Below are 25,446 nucleotides of genomic sequence, written 5' to 3'. Positions count from 1 at the left end.
CTAATCGTCCTACCAACTGTCCGCTTGACCCTATCCCCTCTCATCTTATGCAAGCTGCCTCTCCATCAATCTCACCCGCACTCATACACATAATAAACACATCTCTCACATCTGGAAACTTTCCCAATACATTAAAACTATTGAGAGGGTCGTATTCAACCAGTTGTCTGCTTTTCACACAGAACAACCTGCTCAACAGACATCAGTCTAGCTTCAGAAAAGGACACTCAACAGAAACTGCCCTTTTGTCAGTAGCTGAAACCCTGCGACTGGCGAGAGCTAACTCCAAATCATCCGTCCTCATCCTCCTTGACTTGTCTGCTGCTTTCGATACAGTGAACCACAAGATTCTCCTGTGCACCCTCTCTGACCTGGTTTGAGTCATACCTCATTGGCAGATCTTTCAAGGTCTCCTGGAGAGAAGAGGTGTCCAAGTCACACCAGCTGACCACTGGTGTTCCTCAAGGATCAGTGCTTGGACCCCTCCTCTTCTCAATATACACAACATCATGGCTTTTCCTACCACTGCTACGCAGGTGACACGCAGCTCTACCTGTCGTTCCAGCCTAATTACCCTACTGTCTCAGCTCATATCTCTGCCTACCTCTCAGACATTTCAGCCTGGATGAAGAAATGCCACCTTCAGCTCAACCTTGCCAAGACAGAACTCCTCGTGATCCCAGCCAACCCATCTGTTGACCACAACCTCAATATTCATCATGGTTCAACTATACTAACACCAACCAGAACAGCTCGGAATCTGGGAGTGGTGGTAGATGACCAGCTTAATTTTACCGCCAACATCTCATTAACCATCCGGTCTTGCAGATTCACACCTACAACATCAGGAAAATCAGATCTTTTCTGTTTGAATATGCTGCACAGCACCTGGTCCAAGCTCTGGTCATTTCAAGACTGGACTACTGTAATGCTTTGTTGGCTGGCCTCACAGCTAACACAATTAAGCCACTGCAGATGGTCCAGAATGCAGTAGCGCATCTGGTCTTCAATCAGCCAAAAAGGGCTCATGCCATCCCAATCTTGATTTCACTTCACTGGCTACCTGTAGCTGCCCGCATCAAATTCAAGGCTTTGACTCTGGCCTTCTGTACAGCCAATGGAACCGCACCCTCTTACTTTAATTCACTTCACCAGGTCTATGCTCCAACTCGCTCTCTGCGGTCTATGAATGAGCGGTGCCTGGTGGTCCCATCACAAAGAGGCTCAAAGTCTGTCTCACGATCATTCACTTTCTCTGTTCCACTGTGGTGGAATGAGCTTCCAACCTTCACACGATCTGCTGATACCATCTCAACATTCAAGAACCAGCTGAAAACGCATCTGTTCCACAAGCACTTAACCACTCCACACTAATTGCACTTACTATTGAACTTAACTTGCTCTTACTGTACAAAAAATAAAAATAAATTATATATATACACACATATATATATATATATATATATATATATATATATATATATATATATATATATATATATATATATACTTCTCTGTCTCTTTCTTCTGCACTAGCACCTATACTACTCCAGCCACCTGCTTGGCAGTACAACACTGTAGATGTTGCTGAACTTGGCACGACAAATTGCTTCCTATGTTCCTCATGTGTAAGTCGCTTTGGATAAAAGTGTCTGCTAAATGACTAAATGTAAATGATAAATCTGAAATTAAAAAAAAAAATTATGGAAAAGTACATAATTTGTCACTTTTATGCATTCTTAAATTGGATTCCATTCTTAAAAAGAACAATAAATCTAAACCAATGATCCCGCAATACACATTTGGCAGACATCCAAAGACATTATCCAACATGACTTACAGCAGTTTAAGTTATTCAAGGTATTCACTTCAACAGTTTTCCCAGGAAACAAACCAATGATCTTGGCATTGCTAGCAACATGATCACATGGGAAATCAACATGCAGTTTTTGAATGTTTATGTACCCTGAAATCGACTCCATTCTGCCGAAATACAGACAAGTGCCATCCCCCATTAGACACCCCCATCAGGCGTGATCACCTTTTCCTGTGACAGTACTGATAGCGGGTAATGCGATCATTCTCCAAGACACATATTTGGGTCCTGTGGAAACCAGGTAGTAATTGCGTTCACAAAAACAATGGTGAGTGTGATTTGAAGGTTGCAGTTTTCTCTGAAATTACATTTTACTCCACTGACGGTTAGGTTTAGGGTTTGGGTTTGGGTTAGGGGTAGAGTTACTGTAATAAAACATGCATTCCTGTTGACTGCATTACATAACTTACAACTAAAATTACAACTCACTTTTGGCACAAACCCTGTGGACATTTCATCTGGAAACTGGTGAACTTCGCCCACTGGGGGCAGTGGTCTGAATTTTGCTAAGCACAAACCAATTTCAGCAGCAGAACTTTTGACCTCCTGTCACTGAATTCACAATGTGAACAATCTGTTGATAGCACCATTCCAATTGATCTACAGGAACATCAAGAAAACATGATAACAAAAGGCTTAAAATTTTGAAAGTTTAAATGTTGAGTGGTTGATGTATTTTAAATGTGCCAACTGTCTAAATTGCAGGGGGTGTTTTTTATTCTCTGATGTGAGGGCACAATCAGTGCAATCAGTACAGAAATAAGAGCATGAATGCAGAGCATGTGTATTTGATAGAATCAGACAATGTGGAAATTGTGTAAATGGTTGGATGAAGAGAGTGCAGTGTGTCATTGGTGTGTCACAGCATCTAATAAGCTTCTGTAAGTGGCTCGGAGTCAGAGTCCAGTATAATAAACACATGAGACTTGATGTTTGCTCATTATTGACGTGCTGCTGCCATAGCAACAGTCAGGAAAAGCACAGTGTTTTAGAGACTGTGAACAGACTTGCAGAATGATTAAAAGGAATAGACTTTGTATTAGACATAAAAAGATACAAAATGAATCAGATGTGAAGATAATCATTTTGTAGCGTAGCTTTGTATGTGTGTGTGTGTGTGTGTGTGTGTGTTGAAGCTGATTTCACACTCTGGCAGGACAAATCATATTCCACCCACATGTGGACACACATATGTGTCCATTATAAGGGAGCTCTCAGTGTAGAGTGTGCAAGCTTTGGAACAGATAGATAAACCACAGGGTGTTAGAAGAGTCTTCCTTCCCATAAGGGCACACTCATCGCTATGGAAACGATGGAACAGTCTGGAGAGCAGGCTGCGAGGGATGCTAATGCAAGACTGCCAGTTGGAAGTCTCTTAGTTTCATATGAAGCCCAATTCAAGACAATTTGAGATTATTACGCAACAACAGAAGTTCTGGTTTGGCAAGGAAGAGAATTGAGTGAGGATATTTTGAGCTTAACGACACACTTCTTATCAATTATTTGTTTTATTTGTTTGTTTACTGCACTTGTGAATGTGTTTTATGTAACCTCTACTCAGGTGCCTTCAGTGCATTTTTTTACCCAAAACTGGCCCCAATTGGACAACTGGCAACAAAGACTAAATCTTTAGTTTCATACTTATTCTTTAGTGACATTACATATAGATCTTAGTCAGGGTTGGGAGAGTAACGGAATACATGTAACAGCATTACATATTTAAAATACAAAATATTAGTAACTGTATTCCACTACAGTTACAATTTAAATCGTTAGTAATCAGAATACAGTTACTATCAAAAAGTATTTTGAATACTGAAGAGATTACTTTGCATTTTATTGCCATTTGTTATTTATAATTTTAGATTTAGTCCACTCAGTTGGAAAACATGTATGATTTAATATGAAGCAATCTGAGGAGCCTTTGAACAACGCAGAAACACTTTCCTTATGTGTTACATTCATAAAAGCAGACAGAGGGCACTCACAGTCTGTTATGAGTGAAAGCAATGAAAAAGAGTTAGAAAAGCTCTGACAGATTAAATATAAATATAATATAAATAAATACATGATTACAAGGCTATATGGTTTGTAAATTTTTTATGTGGTTTGAGTATTTTTACAAGAATAAAGGATGCTTATATGAGAAATACTAACCAATGTAGCCTGTAGCATCATAAAGAAAGCTACAAATAATAGATTTTCTGCCTCATTCTATGAACAGAATCTCCAAACGATTGGAAGAAGATGTTGTTGTGGGGTTTTGAAGTAAGTTTGAAGCATCAGAAATAGTTTAAATAATAAATTGCCATTTGAATATTTAGCATTAAGTCAAGGTAAAATGGTATTTATAGCCATTAGATGCACCTGTTGTGATTTTATTTTATAATGAATTCTATCAAGAAAATCCACATTTGATCTTTTGTTCCTTTAATAAGATATTTGATATTAGTGCAAAGATAACTGCAAAAATATTACTCTTAATAAGATATTTTTTTTTTTTTCTGTAAAAAAAATCGAATAAATCCTTAAAACAAATTTACTTGAGAAGCTACACAGCATAAGATATTTAGGCTTTTTCAGAGCATGTAGTTTTTATATACGTGTATTTTGTTTTATTGTACTGGCAGATTTTTTCATGTTTTTTACATGTTAATAGTCAAAAACATGTGAGAACATCTGCCAGTGCTGAAGAAGTAATCCAAAGTATTTAGAATACGTTACTGACCTTGAGTAATCTAACGGAATACATTAGAAATTACATTTTGAAGCATGTATTCTGTAATCTGTAGTGGAATACATTTAAAAAGTAACCCTCCCAACCCTGATCTTAGTTCAAAGCTCTAAACAAATTAGGATTCATTAAACAGTTGCGCCACTTTCATGTTCAAAAAAATTTGCCGCAAACATGAAGGGCATCTTGTGGAGCACTTGCTTTTGTTTCACACATGACAATTAAAGACTGAGCACAAACTGGTCCTGAATAAATTATTATGACAATTGTGCATGTGCACAATTTTGTTTTTTACTCTGTGCTTGAGCATTGTGGGATTTAAATGTATCCAAGTGGCTCGAGTGTTTTGACTACATTCACCAAAGTTTGTTCAGATCCATTTAATGATTCGTTCAGTGACCATTTCTGGTGATGCCAAAAGGTGGTGACAAATGAGTGTCTTGTGTGTCTTGTGTGAAATGAGTTAGTCACTGAATCAACATATCAAAAGAAAATTTTAATCCTTTAAAATTTGTATGTCTAAAGGCCTACAAAGAGACCTCAGTAGAGGTTTTATGCATTATAAGAACAAAGCAAATCTATCATTTCCCTACAGTTTGTGAGCTGCTGAGCATGACTTTTATCAAAAGACAACAATAATAGTCTTATAATAATTATGAGTTTCATATGTTTTCATGTATAAAAAAAGTGTCTACATATCTGTTCACTTCAATAAAATGCCTAAGTGTTCTAAGATCTAACACATCAGATCTATCTTTTTTCCTAGTTTGTCGACTGCACACCAACATAGATGTAAAAAACAGGAGCTGATATTAAAAATAGCCTTACATATTTAACACAGATATAGTAATCTGCTTAAATTGGCAAAAAGATTAAACTATTACCTCACAAACATAATCTAAAATGCATAACTTATTGACAACTCAGGCACTGATATAAACTCCACTTATAATGTGTGCTTAAAAGAAGGATTGTCCTTTTTTTACTGCAGCACATTTCACATAATGCTGCCAATCAAAAATGATATGCCGATAAATATCTCTCATTTGTGTGTTCCTCATCTCTAGATTATTAATTTAGATCAACATCAATGCCAATAAAAAACATGGATAAATGAGCATTGTTGAAAGCAACTTTGTAGAAATAAATGGAGCCGCATTGATTAGACTGCCTGACTGACGGCCTATTACTTAAGGGTTGTTTCGGCTCATGAAACTCACCTGTGATTGGCTAGATGGTCACTCAAACAGCCCAAAGAAACAAAATGCAAAGAATACTGTATACAAATCCACTATTTGGACTCTGTATGGGTTTAGCTTGGAAAAGTGCGTGAGACAAAAATCACCTTTTTAAAGAGTGCTGGGGACGTGTCCCCCATGTCCCCCACGGCTGCTACACCCTTGCTAACCACCCAATATCTAGTTTTAGCAGGCATAATCAGGGCTGAAATAGCACTGTGTCTTGAGCATCTAAATTAAGTCATTGTCATTGCCACGCCTCCTTTCTATGTAAACTAGGCTAATTATTAATTGCGGTTCATTCACAAAACTCCATGCAATTTGCGATTTGCCCAGCGCAATCTGCATCATACTATTACCGCCCAAGGAAACCATGCGGTAAACAGAATTGTATTAAAATGAGATGCTTGTGTACAATTTACACTGATCGTTGCAGCAGTAATTAATCAAATGGTGATCAAATGGTCAACACAGGAAAGACAACTGTGTTTGTCAAGTGATTTCATGAGGAATTTAAATGGGAAGGAGAAATACAGGTGTACAAAACACAACAAAAACAGCATGGTCCTAGTCCAAACAACATGGTCCCTCAGCATAGACTAGAAAAGAGGCCATACTAAGATGTTAACCAGTTAAGATGATATACTGGACTTAAGGAGAAAATGACAAAGCTGCACTGTTAAACTGCTCAGTAATGGTCAGCCTTAAAAGCTCTTATTAGATGGCACACAATTACTGCTTCTCTCTCTCTATGAGAAGGCTTGGGAAAGTGGAAATCGAACTGTCAGATAATTTATGCAGGCCATTTCAGCTATGTAGCTGCAGCCAGGGAAATGGGGCTTTTAATAGATGGGGGTCATCCATGTGCTGGGTGGGGGATGAAAGTGTGTGCCGCTATACTGCCCTACACTTCACTGAAGATGCCTTCACCAAACTTAGCCTCTTTTAATTACCCAAAGTGAATTTTCTTTCTTTCTTTCTTTCTTTAAATTTTGCAAATATCAAACATATTACTATTTTACACTCAATTCACGGCTGATATTGCTCTTTTTCTCTTCTGGCTGTTTCTCAGCAGTGTGGCACTAAAACCTTTTCCAGACTGCTGTGTGACAGCCGGATCAGAGCAAGCACCCCCGAGATCCCTGCTGTGTCAGGTAGTAAAAAACAGCAGGTCTTTTTAATTGAAAATGTATCGAATCAGCCAGTTAGCGGGCAATAGTCGAATGGCCATGTATGTTCTGATAAGCAACAAAGACGGAAGCACACACAGCCATTGATCATGATCACATTATTTATTTCCCATGGTTAATAGAGTTCTCACTTTTTAAATGTCAGATTTAGGGATTAAGGAGGGTTATCATCTTAGATACGGTCCTCACTTTTGCTGATATATTTGGAGGCATCTAAATGCAATATTATTTTTACATGTTATAAATGTTGTATTAATTTATGGCAGCATTTTGTAAAGCATCGATGTATTGAAGTGAGATCCAACAATGGAAGTGCTAGTAAAAGCAGGGGCAAAACTAAACTACAAATCAATCAAAGCTCCAGTCCGAAATTGAATTTTGTCAGCTTACAGTACATGCAAATAAATGGCCTGAGAATCTACTCTGTAAACAGAATGATTCATTGGAAATACAGATTTGATTTTACAGAATTGATTTGCATTGATTTGTCTGGGTAAATATTTTTATATAAAAAATTCCCGATCTGTATCAATTATTTATTTGGATAAATGTGTGTGTGACCAGTATGTTACTCACATTTATAATGTGTATGATACAAAGACATGGAGATAAACAGCCTAGCTGTTTAGAAGACCCCATTAATATTTCATGATTATTCTCTATGAAATGCAAAGGAGCTCCAAAAAGTCCATAAACTAATTTGTCTACCACTAATGAGTGTTACATTTTGTGTAACATTTAAAGAAAAGTCTGCAAAAATGTGCTCTATGTATTCCAGATAGAGAAAAGCTTCCATTTTTAAAGGAAAGTACCAGGTTCAATACAAGTTAAGCTCAACTGACAGCATTTGTGGCACAATATTGACTTCCACAACAAGTAATTTCGACGTGTCCCTCCTTTTCTTTAAACAAAGCAAAAATCTGTGTTCCAGTTTGAAACAGTTACAATGGAAGTAAATGGGACCAATCCGTAAACATTCAAATAATATTTGTTACAAAAATATAGCCACAATATGCATGTTAACATGGTTTTAGTGTGATAAAATCACTTAAAAACCATTTCTGTGTAAAGTTATAGCTAATTTTACAACTTTGTTGCCATGACAATATAACTACAGGTGCATCTCAATAAATTAGAATGTCGTGGAAAAGTTCATTTATTTCAGTAATTCAACTCAAATTGTGAAACTCGTGTATTAAATAAATTCAATGCACACAGACTGAAGTAGTTTAAGTCTAAACGCCGTAAAAACTACAATTTAAACAACTTTACAGCTCAAATAATACACAAGTTTAAACAGGAGAATTAATGTAAGTGCTTTTATAAAATTCTTAGCTTCACATTTCTGCCTTCAAACCCTCCAGAAATTGGCGCCATTCACTTCCATTGTAAGTGCCTCACTGTAACCTCAATTTTTGCTATTTTTTTGTTTGTTTGTTTGTTTTATTAGGGATGAGTCGAAATTATTATTATTATAATATTTTTTTTAATCATCATTATGCCACAAATGTTGTCGATTGAGCTTAACTTGTATTAAACCCAGAATATTCCTTTAAAGCTTTAGTATTTTATCTTGATATAAAGTGTTCATTTGTTAAGTGTGGAGGAGATCAAGAGCAAATAACATTTTGCATATTGATTAACCCTTACCCTGCTCTAACTTCGACACCTTTCAAAGCAACACAATCACAAAATGTGTTACTATGTATCTAGTTTTTGCTCTCGATAGGGGCTTACAATAGGAAAGTTAAAAAATGTGGAGGTTGAGATTAACACTTGAGAAGTATCAACAAAGTGATGCTGACCAAAGGAAATTAGGTGATAACCTAAAGCAAGAACATACAGTAAACAGTCTCATCAGTTGCTTCTCTCATACCAAGGTGGTATGTCTTGTTTGCATCATTATAAAACCCATTTAACACTGAGATTAAGTGGCAATATACAGTTTTACACAAGATTACACTGACAGATTCTTACCAAAAAGAATACCTAACACAAACAACAGAACAGATGTCAGGTGTTAGAGTAGATGTTTTTAAAGAATGTTCCAGGTTCAATACAAGTTAAGCTCAGTTGACCACATTTGTGGCATTATGTTGATTACCAAAAAAAAAAAAAAAAAAAAGTTTGACTCGTCCCTCCTTTTCTTTAAAAAAAACACAAATTTAAGTTACAGTGAGACTTACAATGGAAGTGAATGGGGCCAATTTTTGGAGTATTTAAAGGCAGAAATGTGAAGCTTAAAATTTCATAAAAGCACACATTAATTCTTCTGTTAAAACTTATGTATTATTTGAGCTATAAATTTGTTTAAATCATCTTTTTTTAAATAATTTTAGGGTTTTACGATTTGTTGACATTACATCATCATGGCAACGAAGTTGTAAAATTGGTTCTAACTTTACACAGAAAAAGTTAATAAGTGATTTTATCACATTCAGATCATGTTAACACTAGTGCTGTCAGTCGATTAAATTTTTAATTGCGATTAATCGCATATTTTTTGTAGTTAATTACGATTAATCAATATTTTGAAAGTGCTGAAATTTTACACTATATATATCAAAATGCATTTTTCCATCTTAGGAAGGAAAACAAAACAAAACAATATGTAACAATATAATGCTTTATTAACATTTTCCAAACAAAGCCTTCCACAGTATAAAGATAGAAATGCAACAAAATAGCACCAATTCAAGTAACATTAAACGTTTCACAAAGTATTTCTGGGAGTTTGACTAGTTGAAAGAACTAGTCCCCACATAGGTTGCATTTTCATTGCAATGGGCATTAAAACTTTTAAACTCTCATCATCCACAATATTAATCAGCCTGCAGACTGTGGCTATCCGCATTGCTACAGCAATTGTGAAGGCACATTTTATGATTCACATCAGGGCATCAGTGCCAGTGGAAAGCACTGCTTTGAACTCCACATGAAAAACACTTGCAGACAAAAATGTCTCATTCTGCATTTTGGTGATGGTTAAGACTTGACGTGCTTCTGCGGTAATTAAAATGTGCATTACATAGGCTGAAAAATACTTGATTTCTATCAGAAGTCCCATTTGGGCTTGTTTTGTACATCAGATAGCGTAAAGAGGTAATTTCTCCATCGTTTTATCACAGACATGGAAGCGCTGTTGTGTGTGTGTGTGTGTGTGTGTGTGTGTGTGTGTTATGTAGGTTCTACTGGTTGTTTAGATCAGTGTTACTATCAGAGATAATTAATAATTATTTCTTTAGTTATTAATTAATATTTTAATTAAATAATAGAATCTAACTCATTAAAACCTCACACGGCGCACTATTAAATGTAGTGCACCACGTTCAGGAGCGGGTTTGGTTATTAGCAATAATTAATAATTATCAAAGATAATTATTAATTATTAAAATCAATAGAACATTGATGAGAATCAATGTTAGCTTTTTTAATCCTTTAAATCAACAATTATCAAAGATAATCATTCATTATTAACATCGATGAAACATTGATTAAAATTAACACTAGCTTATTGATCCTTCAAATTCAACAATCATCAAAGATAATTATCAATTATCAAAAATCAATAGAATATTAATTAGGATTCCCTGGAATCAGGGACTAATAACCAGATAGTATAACAGTCTCAATATTAGATTGTTCTCTTAGGAAAATCAACATCCGAAGAATATCGACCTTCGAAAAGAAACAACGAAGGTTTGAATCCGAGCACTGACATCCCCTGTCAGCATTTGACACAGGTGTATGCAAAACAAACCAAAACACTTCTCTTTGAAATATAACAAAGTTTATTTATGCAGTCATATCAATGAATAATCAATCAATGCAGTCAATAAACTTCCGACTTACAACTACAAACTAAACAGTGACATGATTAGATATGGTAACCAAAATAAGCCTATAACACATGAGAGGAAGGTGTGTGTGTGTGTGTGAGTGTGTGTGTGTGTGTGTGTGTGTGTGTGTGTGTGTGTGTGTGTGTGTGTGTGTGTAAGGAGTGACGCGCACAAAATGGCGGACATGACTCTCGTGGATAGTACGTCACACGAGATTTCCGGCCAGAGAATACGGCTGCGAATGTGGCCGGAGAGAAGCCGATTAATGGCGTCTGCCCGTTTACCGCGTGTCTCCGCTTGTACGATAACTTAGTGACAAAGCTGAGCTTTATCACAAAGTTATCTACTAGCCAAACGTGTGTGCGAGAATGTTTGTGAGGAGTCGCGTGTGTGTGTGGTTAGTACGAGAGAGAGAGAGAATAAAGTGGCGGCACCAAAGCCGGTTTCGCGATCGTGGGAGAGAAAGCAGCTGTTAGTTTATCACTCAGAGACACGGTGGACGGCTTGTAAACCGTCCCGCGGTCTTTGGTTCTTTAATGGATAAACTCAGTGTGCCGGTCTCACCCGCGATGGTGGAAATACACAACAGTCCAATGTGGTTGGACTACAACACAGCAGATCTCATTCGTGATAACAGTACATTACATTAATACCTTGAGTATTATCAGCAGGAATGAGCGGGCTCGGCGGTCCGAAAACTGTACAGGCAATAACCTTGATACACAAGAATAACACACTATAATATTCTATCTCTGCCCAGATGTAGACTTCTTACTTGAATCGTATGAGGACGCAGGTAGAATGTGTGTTCATCCGTCCTTTAACTCCGACTCGGTTCCTCAAGGCTCGGGTGATGATGGGAGGCTGTTTCCTCGCTCTGTCGGCGGGCTGTACGGCTGCTGATTCTCGGCGGGCTGGCGGAGAAATCAGCGACGTCGACTTGATTGAAGAGGGAAGAGAAATCTTTTTCTTTTCACTTCTGCAGGCAAATGGATGAAGATGCGGATTGCTCGGCAGTCTCCTTTGGATCCATTAGAGTGTTCAGTGGAACACAGAGTGATCTCAACTCGTCCAGCGAGATGGAGATTGTATGGCCACAGTTTCAAGTCAGATGTTACTTCCTTGTGCCACGAGGCTACACCTGAGAGCAGCAATGAGCTGCGTCTACGCACGGCGAGCAAAGTTGCTGGAAGCAATGCCCAGAAGCATCTCAGAGTTATTTCTACTCCCGATGACGTCATGGTTGAGGGGCGTTCTGTTGTGTGCCTCATCCAATAGGAGTTGAGAGTTCGAACCTTTAGTGAGCAAGGCTTCATGGGATTTGTAGTCTGTTTTGGACTCCCTTTGTTTGATTTTGGCACGGTTTTTATCAGTAAGATTTATGACTGTGTGTGGGCCTCAGTCAGGTTTTATGACTGTGTTAGGCCTGCCTTTGTCTTCTATCTGAATACATGAGGCCAAACATTCCCCCCTTTGGTCTGAAGAGTTGGTTGTTGTCCAGCATCTTTAGAGCAACTGAAGGGCCAAATAGTTCTTCTCGGTTCACAGTAACCTGCGGGTTATGCCATCCATGTATTCCTGATAGGAAAGAAAACGGTTGCACAGTCCATACAGTTTATTACAGTTCACAGAGGCTTTATCGTCTGGACAGAGATTGAGGCACATCTGGGCATAGAACTTCTAGTTAAATCTAAAACTACATTCATCACACATAAACATTTCAAGTTATTGGTAGGCACAGCATTAACCATAACACAATCCTTTGTTGTTCTTTGTTCATAACACAAAATCAAAGTAGGACCTGACAATGGTTACTAGGACCAAAATGTTAGAGGAAAGAAAAGGAGGGTTAAAGGTTAAAAGTCTTACCCTTGGAAATGATTAGGGTTAACCTGTGGGATGGGCTCAGACTGGTGTCTAAAACGCAGCTGTACGAGAAGGAGGGAGTCCAGTCTGGCCTGTAGGTGCTGAATGTACCTGTACATGGCGTGTGCAATAATTGCGATGATCCAACCACTAAGGAGGAGCCAGAGGGCAACCAAACTGATAGGGTGTTCTTGGTAAGATGATGATCTGCTTATGTGACTAGGAAATATAGTGGTCAAGCCAGTCGGTTTGAGACTCAACTTCACTAATTTCGTCCCTTCAGCCTGAAGCTGCTGTTGAAGGGTGTCATCAATGGTGAGGTTGTGACCTCTAAATGCATCCATGATCTAAATTTTTGCATCATGTTTGTCGACATTGAGATGATGGAGGACAATATTGTGAATGTGCACGGTGGCTCCTTGGGGAACCATTAAGAATGTGTGCATTACCTCTCTGAAAACCAACATTAAATACGGACTTTAGTTTGTATATATTCTGCCTTTCTATGATGGTAGATTGAGGATAAATCCTATTTTGAGGTTCTGAGGATTTACATGGATTAGAATTTCACTGCCAAGACTATATGCCAGGTGTATCTGTGAAGGTTGCACAATGGAGGTAATAGCAGATCTAAGGATTTGTTCAACAAGGTCTAGGGAGACCAGGTAAGCTGGAATCCTTCCCCCATTCAGACTGTTGACTGAGGAGCCAATTTCCCTGATGAGGTCCTGCATTAGATCTCTAACAATACGCACATAAGTTGTCTTCTTTGACAAAGTCCCTAAAGCATGCAAAGTGTTATTGATAAGAGCAGAGTGCAAATTTACAGTGACTATAGTACCCTGAAGGGTTTTATTCAGGCCCTGTAATTGTTCTTGTTGGAGTCGTCATCTCTGCTGGATTTTTGGATGATGGCGACTTGTCCATCTGAAGCTGGCGAACTGTTTTTCTGGACCAAGTGGTCTCGGTATGTCAACCTGAGCCCACATGTGTCCACGAAAGCAGTCAATGAGTGGAGCCAATCGATTCAGTAGGTCCTGGCCAATTAACAGTGGTTCTGTATTAATGGGACATATGTAAATAGGGTGTACTAGCATCATCCCTTGAAAGGTAATGTCGATCCACATCCGTTTTGTGATAGACAACCTATCTTGCATGTAGCTTGTGATGCTTACGCTGCAGTTCTGTCTGTAACAGTTTGCCAAGGGAGAGCTTTGCTCTAGCCACCTCTGCGAAGGTGCTGGAACCCATTAGACTTATTTCGGAACCAGTGTCGAGTAGTGCGTGGGAGCTGATGCACCCATGTGTCAGGCCTTGCCTATACAGTACAGATCACCCAAGAAGGTCAGAAAAGGAGGGTGTGGCATGTTAGGAGTGACTGTTTTGGGAGCAACTTGGACCCTGTTCCCTTTTCCCCAACCTACAATGTAAACTTTGGCGTTAACGGGAGGGGGTACATCGTCTAGTCATACTGAAGGGGTTTCAGTGCCGTGCTCCTTTGAGGAGTTCGGCGGACCTGGTGAACGATGGAGAATGTCAAGCTTCGTTATTAACTCAGTCAAGCATCTCCTTATATCCTCCATTTCCTTTCTCAAATCTTGTTCTCTGAGGGGGTTTGAAACCTTGTCTACCCACTCACCTTCTTGTTTGGGTTTTCGTTTGAACCGTGCCTTTCTTTTCGGCCGGCGAACGTTTTGTTGTTTAGGCCTGCTGTTACCCTGGGGGTGTGCCTGGTCACCACCCCGCTGGTTTTGTTGCCTACCCTGCTGGCGGGGTGATCAGCGCCTCTGGGGTCCTGTTCTAGCATTCATCTTAACGCGAGGCATTTCGTTGCCTTCAAGCGCTAGGTCTGCACATTCTGAGGCTTGGATCCCCAGGGCTCTGGCATCGCCTTCGTGCCCTCGGGCAGGGCGCATGCGTGTCTCCCGTGCCAGTTGCGTGTACCTTCTGATTTCCTGCATGGTGTGCTTGCCAATTCTGCAGTGCATCGTAAACTCATATTGCACGCATTTGTGGAGGTTGTGAAGGAAAAGAGACTTGAAAGCTTCTTCCTCCTCCACCTGGTTCGTTACTTCCTTGGAAGTACTCAGTTCTCAGGCATCTGTAATACTCATGCAGAGGCTCGTGTCTCTTCTGGGTGATGGTGAAAGCACCTATGGTAGCGGAGACTTCATCGATATACAGCATATACTCCTTGCGTAGGGCTTTACACAGAGCTGAGTAACGGTTTTGGGTACCAGTCGGTAGCGTTTCCATGAACACATGGACACTCCTTACCGTGGTCTTCCATGTGAGCTTGAGTTTTTCATGCGACGAAGCATAAGGCAAGTAAACCAGACAGTGCTCAATTTCTCTGAGATAATTGTCAATGTTTGAATCTCGATTACTTGGTTCAAAGCACTCTATGTCCCCTGCGAGGGACTCGAGTTGTCGGATGTGCAAGCCTTGGTGTCGGTATGACCACGGGTTGTCCAATTCATCCGAAACACCATAGTCACTCGGATCGCTATAGTGATGAGGACAACTTCCTCCCCTTCGTGGTGGGGAAGGAGTCCAGTCAACGCGTGGTGGTGGACCCCGGGTTGTGTACAGCTCCCTGGCAATTGGGATCTTCGAGCCGCTTACACCACTCTGGGCTTGAAAGTAATTTTCCCCCCTCCATGGTGTGGAATCAGTCGGTTTGAAACGCAAGGTGGCGTGACTGAAAACTGACTGAGGGGGGCAACTGTAAGGAGGGGCACCTGCATCCAACCAGCAGGCCGCTGGAGTAGTTTGAAAGGTGTCTCGGAGGATGAAGTCAGAGACTGTACCACTAGAGGCAGCTCGGCTCCTAGCGTGTGTCTCTGGATTTCTCGGGGGCACATTTCTATGCGTAGCGCTAAAGAGGGGGCCCTCTTCTATGTCAGATGTTGTGCTGTGCGTTTCAGCTGCACTTAACTGATCTGACTCTACTCTTAGCTGGGCAGCTTGAAGCTGCCTGTGCAGGGTTTCGTTTTCCTCCTGCATCCAGGCATTATCTTCCGGTGCCTGGACTATCTCAGCTTGGATGCACCTAACGTCTTGGTGCAGGCTGAGATTTTCCCTCTGCACTGCTTGGTAGCTGCTCTGCAGCTGTGCGAGCTGGGCCTGGTGCTCTGCGGTTTGCAGAAGGGTTCTGTGGTGATGAAGAAGGAACATTTGGCCCACTAGGTCCGGGATTGTGCTCTTTGGCTTCCTGACCGGGTTGTTTACATAATCAACTAGTTCCTGCAATGCTTCATCACAACGACTAATATTGTAGCCATTAAGGTTATCTCTCTCCTCTACGAAGAGACGGAGGACAGCAGCGACCACATCTTGCAGTGCTGGGTCGACTGACTTCTGTGGAGTTTCAGCTCCAGTCACGCGGGGCGATTGGTGACTCATTTTACTGCGGCAGTAAAAATTCTTGCGACACAGTGGCTCTGATAGCTTGTTGTGTTACAGTTTCTATAATGCTGACACGACGCACAGCTGAGAGGCTTCGACCTGTGGCTTACAGGCTACTGTTATGTAATGTGCGAATTTCACTGCGTTCTCTCCTTGGTGGACGTCAGTGTGGTGACCTGACACCTCTCTGTAACATCTAGGTGAAAGCATTAGGAGTTAAATAACAACAACAGCAGGCTTTGAGCAGACTATCGTAAATTTACCAACCCCTAATTCACTCTTATTTCACTCCACACTGGCTTATGCTTGGCAAGTTGTGAGAAGTCAATTGTCAAACAGAACCAAATTTGAAGTAATGATTCAAGTTATTACTTTGGATTCCTATGCATACACACTGTTACAAACTGGCACGTAGGATGCCTCACACGGGGCACCAGTTATTATGTAGGTTCTACTGGTTGTTTAGATCAGTGTTACTATCAGAAATAATTAATAATTATTTCTTTAGTTATTAATTAAAATTTAAATTATATAATAGAATCTAACTCATTAAAACCTCATATGGTGCACCATTAAATGTAGTGCGCCACGTTCAGGAGCGGGTTTGGTTATTAGCAATAATTAATAATTATCAAAGATAATTATTAATTATTAAAATCAATAGATCATTGGTGAGAATCAATGTTAGCTTTTTTAATCCTTTAAATCAACAATTATCAAAGATAATCATTCATTATTAACATTGATGAAACATTGATTAAAATTAACAATAGCTTATTGATCCTTCAAATTCAACAATCATCAAAGATAATTATCAATTATCAAAAATCAATAGAATATTAATTAGGATTAATATCGCCGGGGCACCACCCTGGAATCAGGGACTAATAACCAGATAGTATAACAGTCTCAATATTAGATTATTCTCTTAGGAAAATCAACATCCGAAGAATATCGACCTTCGAAAAGAAACAATGAAGGCTTGAATCCGAGCACTGACATCCCCTGTCAGCATTTGACACAGGTGTATGCAAAACAAACCAAAACACTTCTCTTTGAAATATAACAAAGTTTATTTATGCAGTAATATCAATTAATAATCAGTGCAATGCAGTCAATAAACTTCCGACTTACAACTACAAACTAAACAGTGACATGATTAGATATGGTAACCAAAATAAGCCTATAACACATGAGAGGAAGGTGTGTGTGTGTGTGTGTGTGTGTGTGTGTGTGTGTGTGTGTGTGTGTGTAAGGAGTGACGCACACAAAATGGCGGACGTGACTCTTGTGGAGAGTACGTCACGCGAGATTTCCGGCCAGAGAATATGGCCGTGAATGTGGGCGGAGAGAAGCCGGTTAATGGCGTCTGCCCGTTTACCGCGTGTCTCCGCTTGTACGATTACTTAGGGACAAAGCTGAGCTTTATCACAAAGTTATCTACTAGCCAAAAGTGTGTGCGAGAATGTTTGTGAAGGGTCGCGTGTGTGTGTGGTTAGTACGAGAGAGAGAATAAAGTGGCGGCACCAAAGCCGGTTTCGTGATCGTGGGAGAGAAAGCAGCTGTTAGTTTATCACTCAGAGACGTCTTTGGTTTTTTAATGGATAAACTCAGTGTGCCGGTCTCACCCGCGATGGCGGAAATACACAACAGTCCAATGTGGTTGGACTACAACACAGCAGATCTCATTCGTGATAACAGTACATTACAGTAATACCTTGAGTATTATTAGCAGCAATGAGCGGAATCGGCGGTCCGTAAACTGTACAAGCAGTAACCTTGATACACAAGAATAACACACTTTAATATTCTATCGCTGCCCAGACGTAAACCTCTTACTTGAATCGTATGAGGACGCAGGTAGAATGTGTGTCATCTGTCCTTTAACTCCGACTCGGTTCCTCGAGGCTCGGGTGATGATGGGAGGCCGTTTCCTCGCTCTGTCGGCAGGCGGTACGACTGCTGATTCTCGGCGGGCTGGCGGAGAAATCAGCAACGTCGATTTGATTGAAGAAGGAAGAGAAATCTTTTGCTTTTCACTTCTGCAGGCAAACGGATGAAGATGCGGATTGCTCGGTGGTCTCCTTTGGATCCGTTAGAGTGAACGATTACGGATTGGCCCCCATTCACTTCCATTCTAAGTGCCTCACTCAAACCCAGATTGAGACAAATCTTAATTAATTTTTGAGGTAATCAATATTATGCCACAAATGCTGTCGATTGAGCTTAACTTGTATTGAACCCGGAATATTCCTTTAAGACCAACAGGACCTCTAAAGCAGTGGTTCTCAACGAGGGAGTCGGGACCCACTAGGGGGCCTCAGCACACTTCCATGGGGGCCTCAAGATCTCTTAATATTATTTAAAATATGATAGGATATTATAATTTTTATATAATTATTATAATTCAACTTAATGAAAATGCTAAAAATGTAATAATTCCCTTCAACAGTTTGCTTTTTATGAAGAATATACAGTTCTAGACATTTCTGGAATCACAAGATTTAAGGAAATGTCTTATAATAGATATATCTTATAATATAAATATCTAATAGCCTACATGGGGGCCTTCGAATATTTTCTCAGATAATGGGGGGCCTTGGATTAAAAAATGTTGAGAACCACTGCTCTAAAGTATTCCATATATCAGAGAACAAAACCCTTCGTCTGATCTATGTTGCACTGCTGAGTATAACATCAGCTGTGCTTGTTACGAATGATCTTCAAAATCCATAGAAAGTGTGTCCAATTGCCATATACTGTGATTGGTCCAGACTTTATATGACTGGTGCACACTTTCTCCCCAGCTGCTATAAAGGGACACACTAGACTGAATGTGAAAGATGAAAACAATAAAGTATCGTGCCTGTAAATGCATAGTGCCATCTAGGGGCTTTTATGTATGAGAGACAATAAAGAAAACGATGCCTGAAAGACCTATAGTTAACACAAAACACTCATCTTGAGGAATAAAATGAGATGAGAAATGTTTTGTTTTACTCAAAAAACTAAATTTAACTGAATGATATGGGAACACGTTAAAAATTGAATAGCAAAGACTGATCTAATTATAAAACAATACTTACATCTAGATTTTGAGACAAAGCCCATTGGGCACATTCCTCTCAAAGAGGCACCATGTAAGCAGGCTAATATATTATGCACTATAATATTAAAGAATAATTCTAAAAAGAATCTGTAACAGATAAGAAACTAACAAATTTATGATCAGTATTGTTTAGAATGATCTTTTAATGCTGAAGTTCAGCATTAAATTTAAAAAAGATTTAGTCTTTTGATAAAATGAAAAAAAAAGGACAGAACAATAATGAACCACTTGATGGAGGTCGAGATATTGCTTAGCAACAGCTTGCTGAATACTAAATTAAATCCTTGAATATAAGTGATCCACATTATGAAGGCTTCATTTATGCATGATCGTCTTATAAAATGTGTTGATTAGATCTAATGCTGTGATGGTCAAGAAAATTAAGAGAGGGTTTTGTACATTTTTCCCCTTAGTTTTTAGATTTAGCTTCAAGATCTACAGGCTACCCACAATAAAAGGAGCAAATAAGCCATGATATTATTTAGTATCCTGATGCTGATAGACTACAACATAAAGCGTACAAAAACAAATATTGTTCCATTGTTTCACAGGATGGGACATTAAATGATCTCAAGAAATATTTTCTAAATATCTGCATTTGGAACTCCTTAAAGCCTACAGAATGTGTTAAGAAGGTTGTTTGTTTTGACATTAAGCAGCTTCTGATAATGAGAGCTCTTTCTCATCTCTGTTACTGTGGAAACCAACTTCACATCCTCCTACTTACACCAATCCCAACCAATAGCCACACTAAAAGTTTAGCAGAAAAGCAGAATTCATTAAAACAGCCAAAAATATATATTTTTTTTCAAGACACATAAAATATTCAAACCTGGATAAACTATACCATAACATTGATTCATATATACTATATATATATATATATATATATATATATATATATATATATATATATATATATATATGAAATAAATACATTTAAAAAATGACTAAAATAAAATACAAAATAAGAGTTAACTTACAGCAGTTAGTTACAGCGAAACTGTTCGCTACTTCCAGATTGTCGATGTGAGGCGTCAGTCTAAATTCAGCCGTTCCGAACTGAACCATTCCTATACGAAACGCACTGTACTCCTGATCAGCTCCCCTTGGAAACAAACCCCCTGCACGGCACACACAACAAGATGATTGAATAAAAATAATTCCTTATTATATTTAAATCAAAGTACTCGATAAAAGATGAATTTCTGTACTTTCCGTACATGGCTCGAGACTCGAGAATTTAATGATTCAAACACATGCGATGTTACATAAATCGATCAAAGCTCCGAAAATGATTCGAACATTCCCAATTGTAGTTTCCTAGACAGTGAAAAAAAAAAAAAAAGTAAAAAAATAAAATAAAATGACACCTATATTAAACATACCAATTTGAACACTCGGAGACCCTCCAATCGTCAACTCACATACAAGGGAAATAAGACAAATCGATAAATTCTTCAACTGTTGCATCTCCACGGCAGTGTGTCTTCATCCACTGTATAAAGGAACTATTTCTCGCTTATACAGTGTTCTCTCAAATCCGTAACATATTGAAGGCGTTCCTGGAGAATGAGTGCGGCTGCTTTCTGCAGGTGGTTCCTCTATCGCAGACTCTCTGCCTCATTCCCTGCTCTCTCTCTCTCTCTCTCTCTCTCTCTCTCTCTCTCTCTCTCTCTCTCTCTCTCTCTCTCTCTCTCTCTCTCTCTCTCCCCGCGCTGCCCTGCTATGAGTTCATTCCTTCACTAACGTACTGGAACACTGCACTGCACACACACTCGTACATTCTTGGTAACTGGCGGCGAATGATGCTTAAATCGCGAATGGTTATTTTGTAATCGTACATCTACTGAAGTTGCATTGCCTTCAGGACCACGGACATGCCCTTTTACCTCCACAAACCATATGACGTGAAAAAGTGATCACTTGATTTGATGAGGCTGGAAATACTGCTGTGCTCAGTAAAATTCCTTATTTTATTAGATTTCCATGTCTGACACAAGGGCCTTTCACAGCTTTGCACCACCACATGGATATGCATTTCTTTTAAGATTTACGCATTTCAATATCTTAACAAAATTCCACTAAATTCATATGTTTCTGAGGGCACTGTGCCTGGGGTGTACTATGTGTAGGTGTCTCTAAGCCCCAACATGACTTTTAAATCAGACCTGTCCTGACTGCTTTCATTGCTGAATGCATTGCATAATGACAATTAATCTAATACTGACATATATATATATATATATATATATATATATATATATATATATATATATATATATATATATATATCAAATGCTCTACCACCAAACATTCAATTTCCTGCATCTCTACAGCACAGACCACATGCAACTCCTTAATCATCATCTCTTATAGCTCTCCAACTTTCATGTCTCAGTTTCATTCCCATCTGCCTATGCTCCATACTGCATTAGTTGCTATAACTAGATCCCAGGCTTTCGACTTAAATTGCAAATATAACAAATTGAGCTCACTGGAGTGATAAATGGAAAATTAAATATTTCATGATGAAAACATGACAATGCATTTATGCACTGAAAGGTGAGGAGAGCCACAAACCAAGAAGGAAGAGGCTTTTAACCACTTCAAATCATTCAGAGTCACTTGGGAACAGAAGAATATTTTGACTGAGCAGAGGAGTGAAATCAGTGAATATTTCTGAAAATCTGAAAATTTGAACAGAAAGATAATGGTAGAATGTAATATGTTCAAATAAATATTTGAAACGAATGTTAAAATTAGTTTGAAACAAATTTTAAATACTCCTGGTTGTCTTTTAATTACTATGACCTCATAAAAACTGCATATATGGTATATAATCTAAAAAGGTTTTTTTCTTTTTTATGTTATGTAAAATAGTTTTAGACAGAGTATAGCATGTCACACCACAGGACACTGCTGAAACTGCTTGAAATTGGTCAACTACTCATATGTATTTAATTTGTATTTTTTTAAGGAGGAGGAGGAAAAAGACACAACACAACATTCTTTCACACTTCAATGTCTTGCATTTTTACTATCTCTATCCCTCTGTCATGCTCATGGCTGTTTATCAAATAGGTTGTCTTCACATTTAATGCATTACTGCTTCATTCCTTAAGCCTCCATGAATCTGTCCATATATAGAGTAGAAAGGTCATGCATTGGCCAAAGATATTGGCTGCAGGACAAATGGCGATTTTGCACTACATGGATATGAGTTTGACACACTGAGAGAAGTTCACATGATACAGCATTATATAGCCTATAACTATTTAACATATTAATGTGTCTGTCTTTCAGTTTTTGTATTTTTGGACAACATTACACATGACATTTCTTACACATTATATTGTATAATCCACTGTAAAATGTGCATGTCAAACACTAAAACATTGTAATTATAAATTGTAATTATTTACCATAATTGTAAATGATTAATAATGTAACTTTTGTACATATAAACTGAGTGGACATACAAAAAAAAAATAAAAGTAAAAAAAATAACCATGAAACATAGATGTGAAATATAGTTGAGAACAATGAAAAAACATTAGTTGTGTTGGAGCAGAGTGATGGTTCTCTCTTAAGCCAGAAAGAGACACAGGACACCGAGGATGAAGGGTTCCAAAGAGTGGCTTTCCTAGATAAACTACAGCTTTTTGTCCTAGTTGAGTTTTCTTGAAATTTGCTATGTGTCCTTTCTCATATAGAAAGTTTAGCAGTGACTCATCATCTTCACTATGTTATTCCAAATCCATGCTGCATATTAAAATGTCATCCACATATTGAATTACTGTGAATTCGAGATGTAGTTCAGAAAAATATGTTTTCAACGCTGTATGATAGACAGTAGGGCTATTATGGAAACCCTATGGGAGCCTAGTCCTTGATATTGATTACCTCTGACAGTGAAGGCAAACCAGTGTTGAATATCAGGATGGAGCAGGATGGACCAAAATCTGTTAGACATATCAATTATTGAAAATATTTTTGCATGCTGTGGGACTGCTGAAAATATAGTACTGGGGTCAGTGACTAATGAGGTCATTTTATCTACACATTTATTTAGCTCCCGGTAATCTACTGTGAGGCGCCAGCAACTGTCCGGTTTTCTGTTTGGCCGGACAGGGGAATTACAGGGAGAGGTGGTTTCTTTTAGAATGCCTTATTTAGTAAGGTCCTCTACCACCTGGATAATCTGATCTTCTGCCTGTTTCCCAATTGGACATTGCCGTGTGCAGGGCTGTTGTGTGCCCGTGAACACAACAGGTGGCATGTTCAGGTGACCACAGTCGTTTTTTGATTTTGCTCAAATAGGGTGATCTTTCACCCTGGTCGCTAACTCGCCTGGACTCCCCGTCGAGCACAGCTATAATGGCCGTTGCCAAAACATACGATCACCTACCAGCACTAGTTTTCCCTGCAACTCACATAACACCTTTCTGTCCAGCAGAGAGCGGTTGGAGGGCTCTCAGTTGGGTGCCATCCATTAATTGGGATGCAACAGTTTCACAAGTGCTTATGGTATCCACACTACTAGCTTAGGTTGTATTAGAGCGGCTTTTAAAGTGGGGAGCAGGCCTGATAGCCAAACCTCTAAAATACAGTCTCAGAGCCATCCATCCATCCCTCTCATTATCAGAGGTGGTGTGTTCTGCTAAGAAATCAGCCATAGCCACATTTAATTTATGTTTCTGAGCCTTACTACCCCCCATTGATGTCATGGCTATGCTGCAAGCATCCCTGTATGAGTAATTATACACATCTCTATAGTTGATCTTCTCTAGAGCTTCTGTAGGCTTCCAAACAGGATTAACCTCTTTAGTTAGGGAGCAGACTGTTCCGGGCTCGAGAACTGTGTACACTTAATGCAACGTCTGTTCTTCTTGACCCTCCCCAGCCTTCCTCACCTTTCACTTGACTTTGAGGGACCTGAACTGCACTAGTCCCAGGACCACCTCCCTCCCAGATAATTTCATGTATGGGGCCAATAGGCCCGTCACCCTCCATATCTGTGTCTGTATCGGGGTCTGTACTGATATCATCGTCATTATTATCATTATACCCTATGCACATCATTTGTTTTAGCTCGGACACGGGATATAAAGGCTTGCGTGGTTGGTTTAACTGAGTTTTCTCTTCCGTTTTCCACTTTTCATTTCGGTCATTCACTTCTTTCAGCTTCTGTTCGAGCTCAGTGACTTTTTTTTTTTACCTTTTCCAATTCAGCTGACATAGCTGTCAATTTAGTCTGCATAATTTTATTAGCCCTACTGTCAATTTACTCATCATGCATTCAAACCTTACTCAGAAACACCCAATATCACTGCAAATGAGTTTTCTTATTAAAAACCCCTTTTGGCCTTTTCTTGTATGCTTGTTTAATTTCTGGAGCTGTCCACCTTTCGCCTACATTTTAAGGCATTATATCAACTAACATCTTTTGCTCGATTTATTTTAAACTCATGGCTTTTTGTACCTGCTCTACACATAATGTTTGTATCTCCTCTAAGGAGAGCTCAGATCCCTCCATCCCTGGACCTGATGCCTCCAGCTGCTCTGTCCCCTTTTTGCTAATTTTGATAGAGAGAGATGAAATTAGGTAAAACTGTTAGCAACTCACACACTACATGCGCCGTAGACGTTGTAGAACATTCAGCGACTTCAGTTCCTTAGCAACATGGGGCTTCTGTGGCTTCCAGAACCTTCATAGTCTTTCAGTGTGAATTCTTCCCAGATTCCCTTAGTTCACCAGCTTCTACCCTGCCGACTATGCAAAGAATTTTGGAGCAGAGTGATGTTTCTCTCTTAAGCCAGAAAGGGACACAGGACACTGAGGATGAAGGACTCCAAAGAGTGGCTTTTATTAGAGCTCAAGCAAGCACCAGTTGATATACAAGAAGAGAGATCTGCAAAACAACAGCTGCACTTGTACTTTTATACTCTCTAAATGTGTCACAGGAGTGTGACCACACAAGTCATGAGATGTCTGTTTGCACATACACACACACACACACACACACACACACTGAAAGGTCGACGATTTGTCACACATCAGCACTTTTTTCCACACCTCACTTATCTCAGGCAAACACACACAGAGAATGTCATGAAAATGTCAATGCATGGAATGACAGCAAAGTAATAAGAAAACATTTTATCAATATATTGATTATAGAT

At 39.1% G+C, this 25,446-nt stretch overlaps 1 protein-coding gene across 8 annotated transcripts in view; it reads right to left on the bottom strand.

Moving 5' to 3' along the window:
- LOC127412902 (glutamate receptor 2) overlaps positions 1-20,878 on the bottom strand; it is a 79,533-nt gene extending 58,655 nt beyond the window's left edge. For 6 of the 8 annotated variants that reach the window (XR_007892502.1, XR_007892503.1, XM_051649613.1 and 3 more), the window contains exons 1-2: positions 20,649-20,878; positions 20,244-20,384 (exon numbers count right to left, since the gene is read on the bottom strand). Coding sequence is in view for 6 of the 8 variants with exons in the window: in XM_051649613.1 (XP_051505573.1) it covers positions 20,244-20,384; positions 20,649-20,733 (226 nt within the window). In the remaining 2 variants the exon portion in view is untranslated. The remainder of the gene's footprint in view (positions 1-20,243; positions 20,385-20,648) is intronic. The other 2 variants (XM_051649608.1, XM_051649609.1) reach the window with 1 other exon arrangement.
- Positions 20,879-25,446: the final 4,568 nt, after the last annotated feature.

Source organism: Myxocyprinus asiaticus, chromosome 22 (genome assembly GCF_019703515.2).
Source record: "Myxocyprinus asiaticus isolate MX2 ecotype Aquarium Trade chromosome 22, UBuf_Myxa_2, whole genome shotgun sequence".
Lineage (NCBI taxonomy): Eukaryota > Metazoa > Chordata > Actinopteri > Cypriniformes > Catostomidae > Myxocyprinus > Myxocyprinus asiaticus.
Note: the sequence above shows the minus strand (reverse complement) of the source record. Positions and strands in the feature narration are given on the sequence as shown.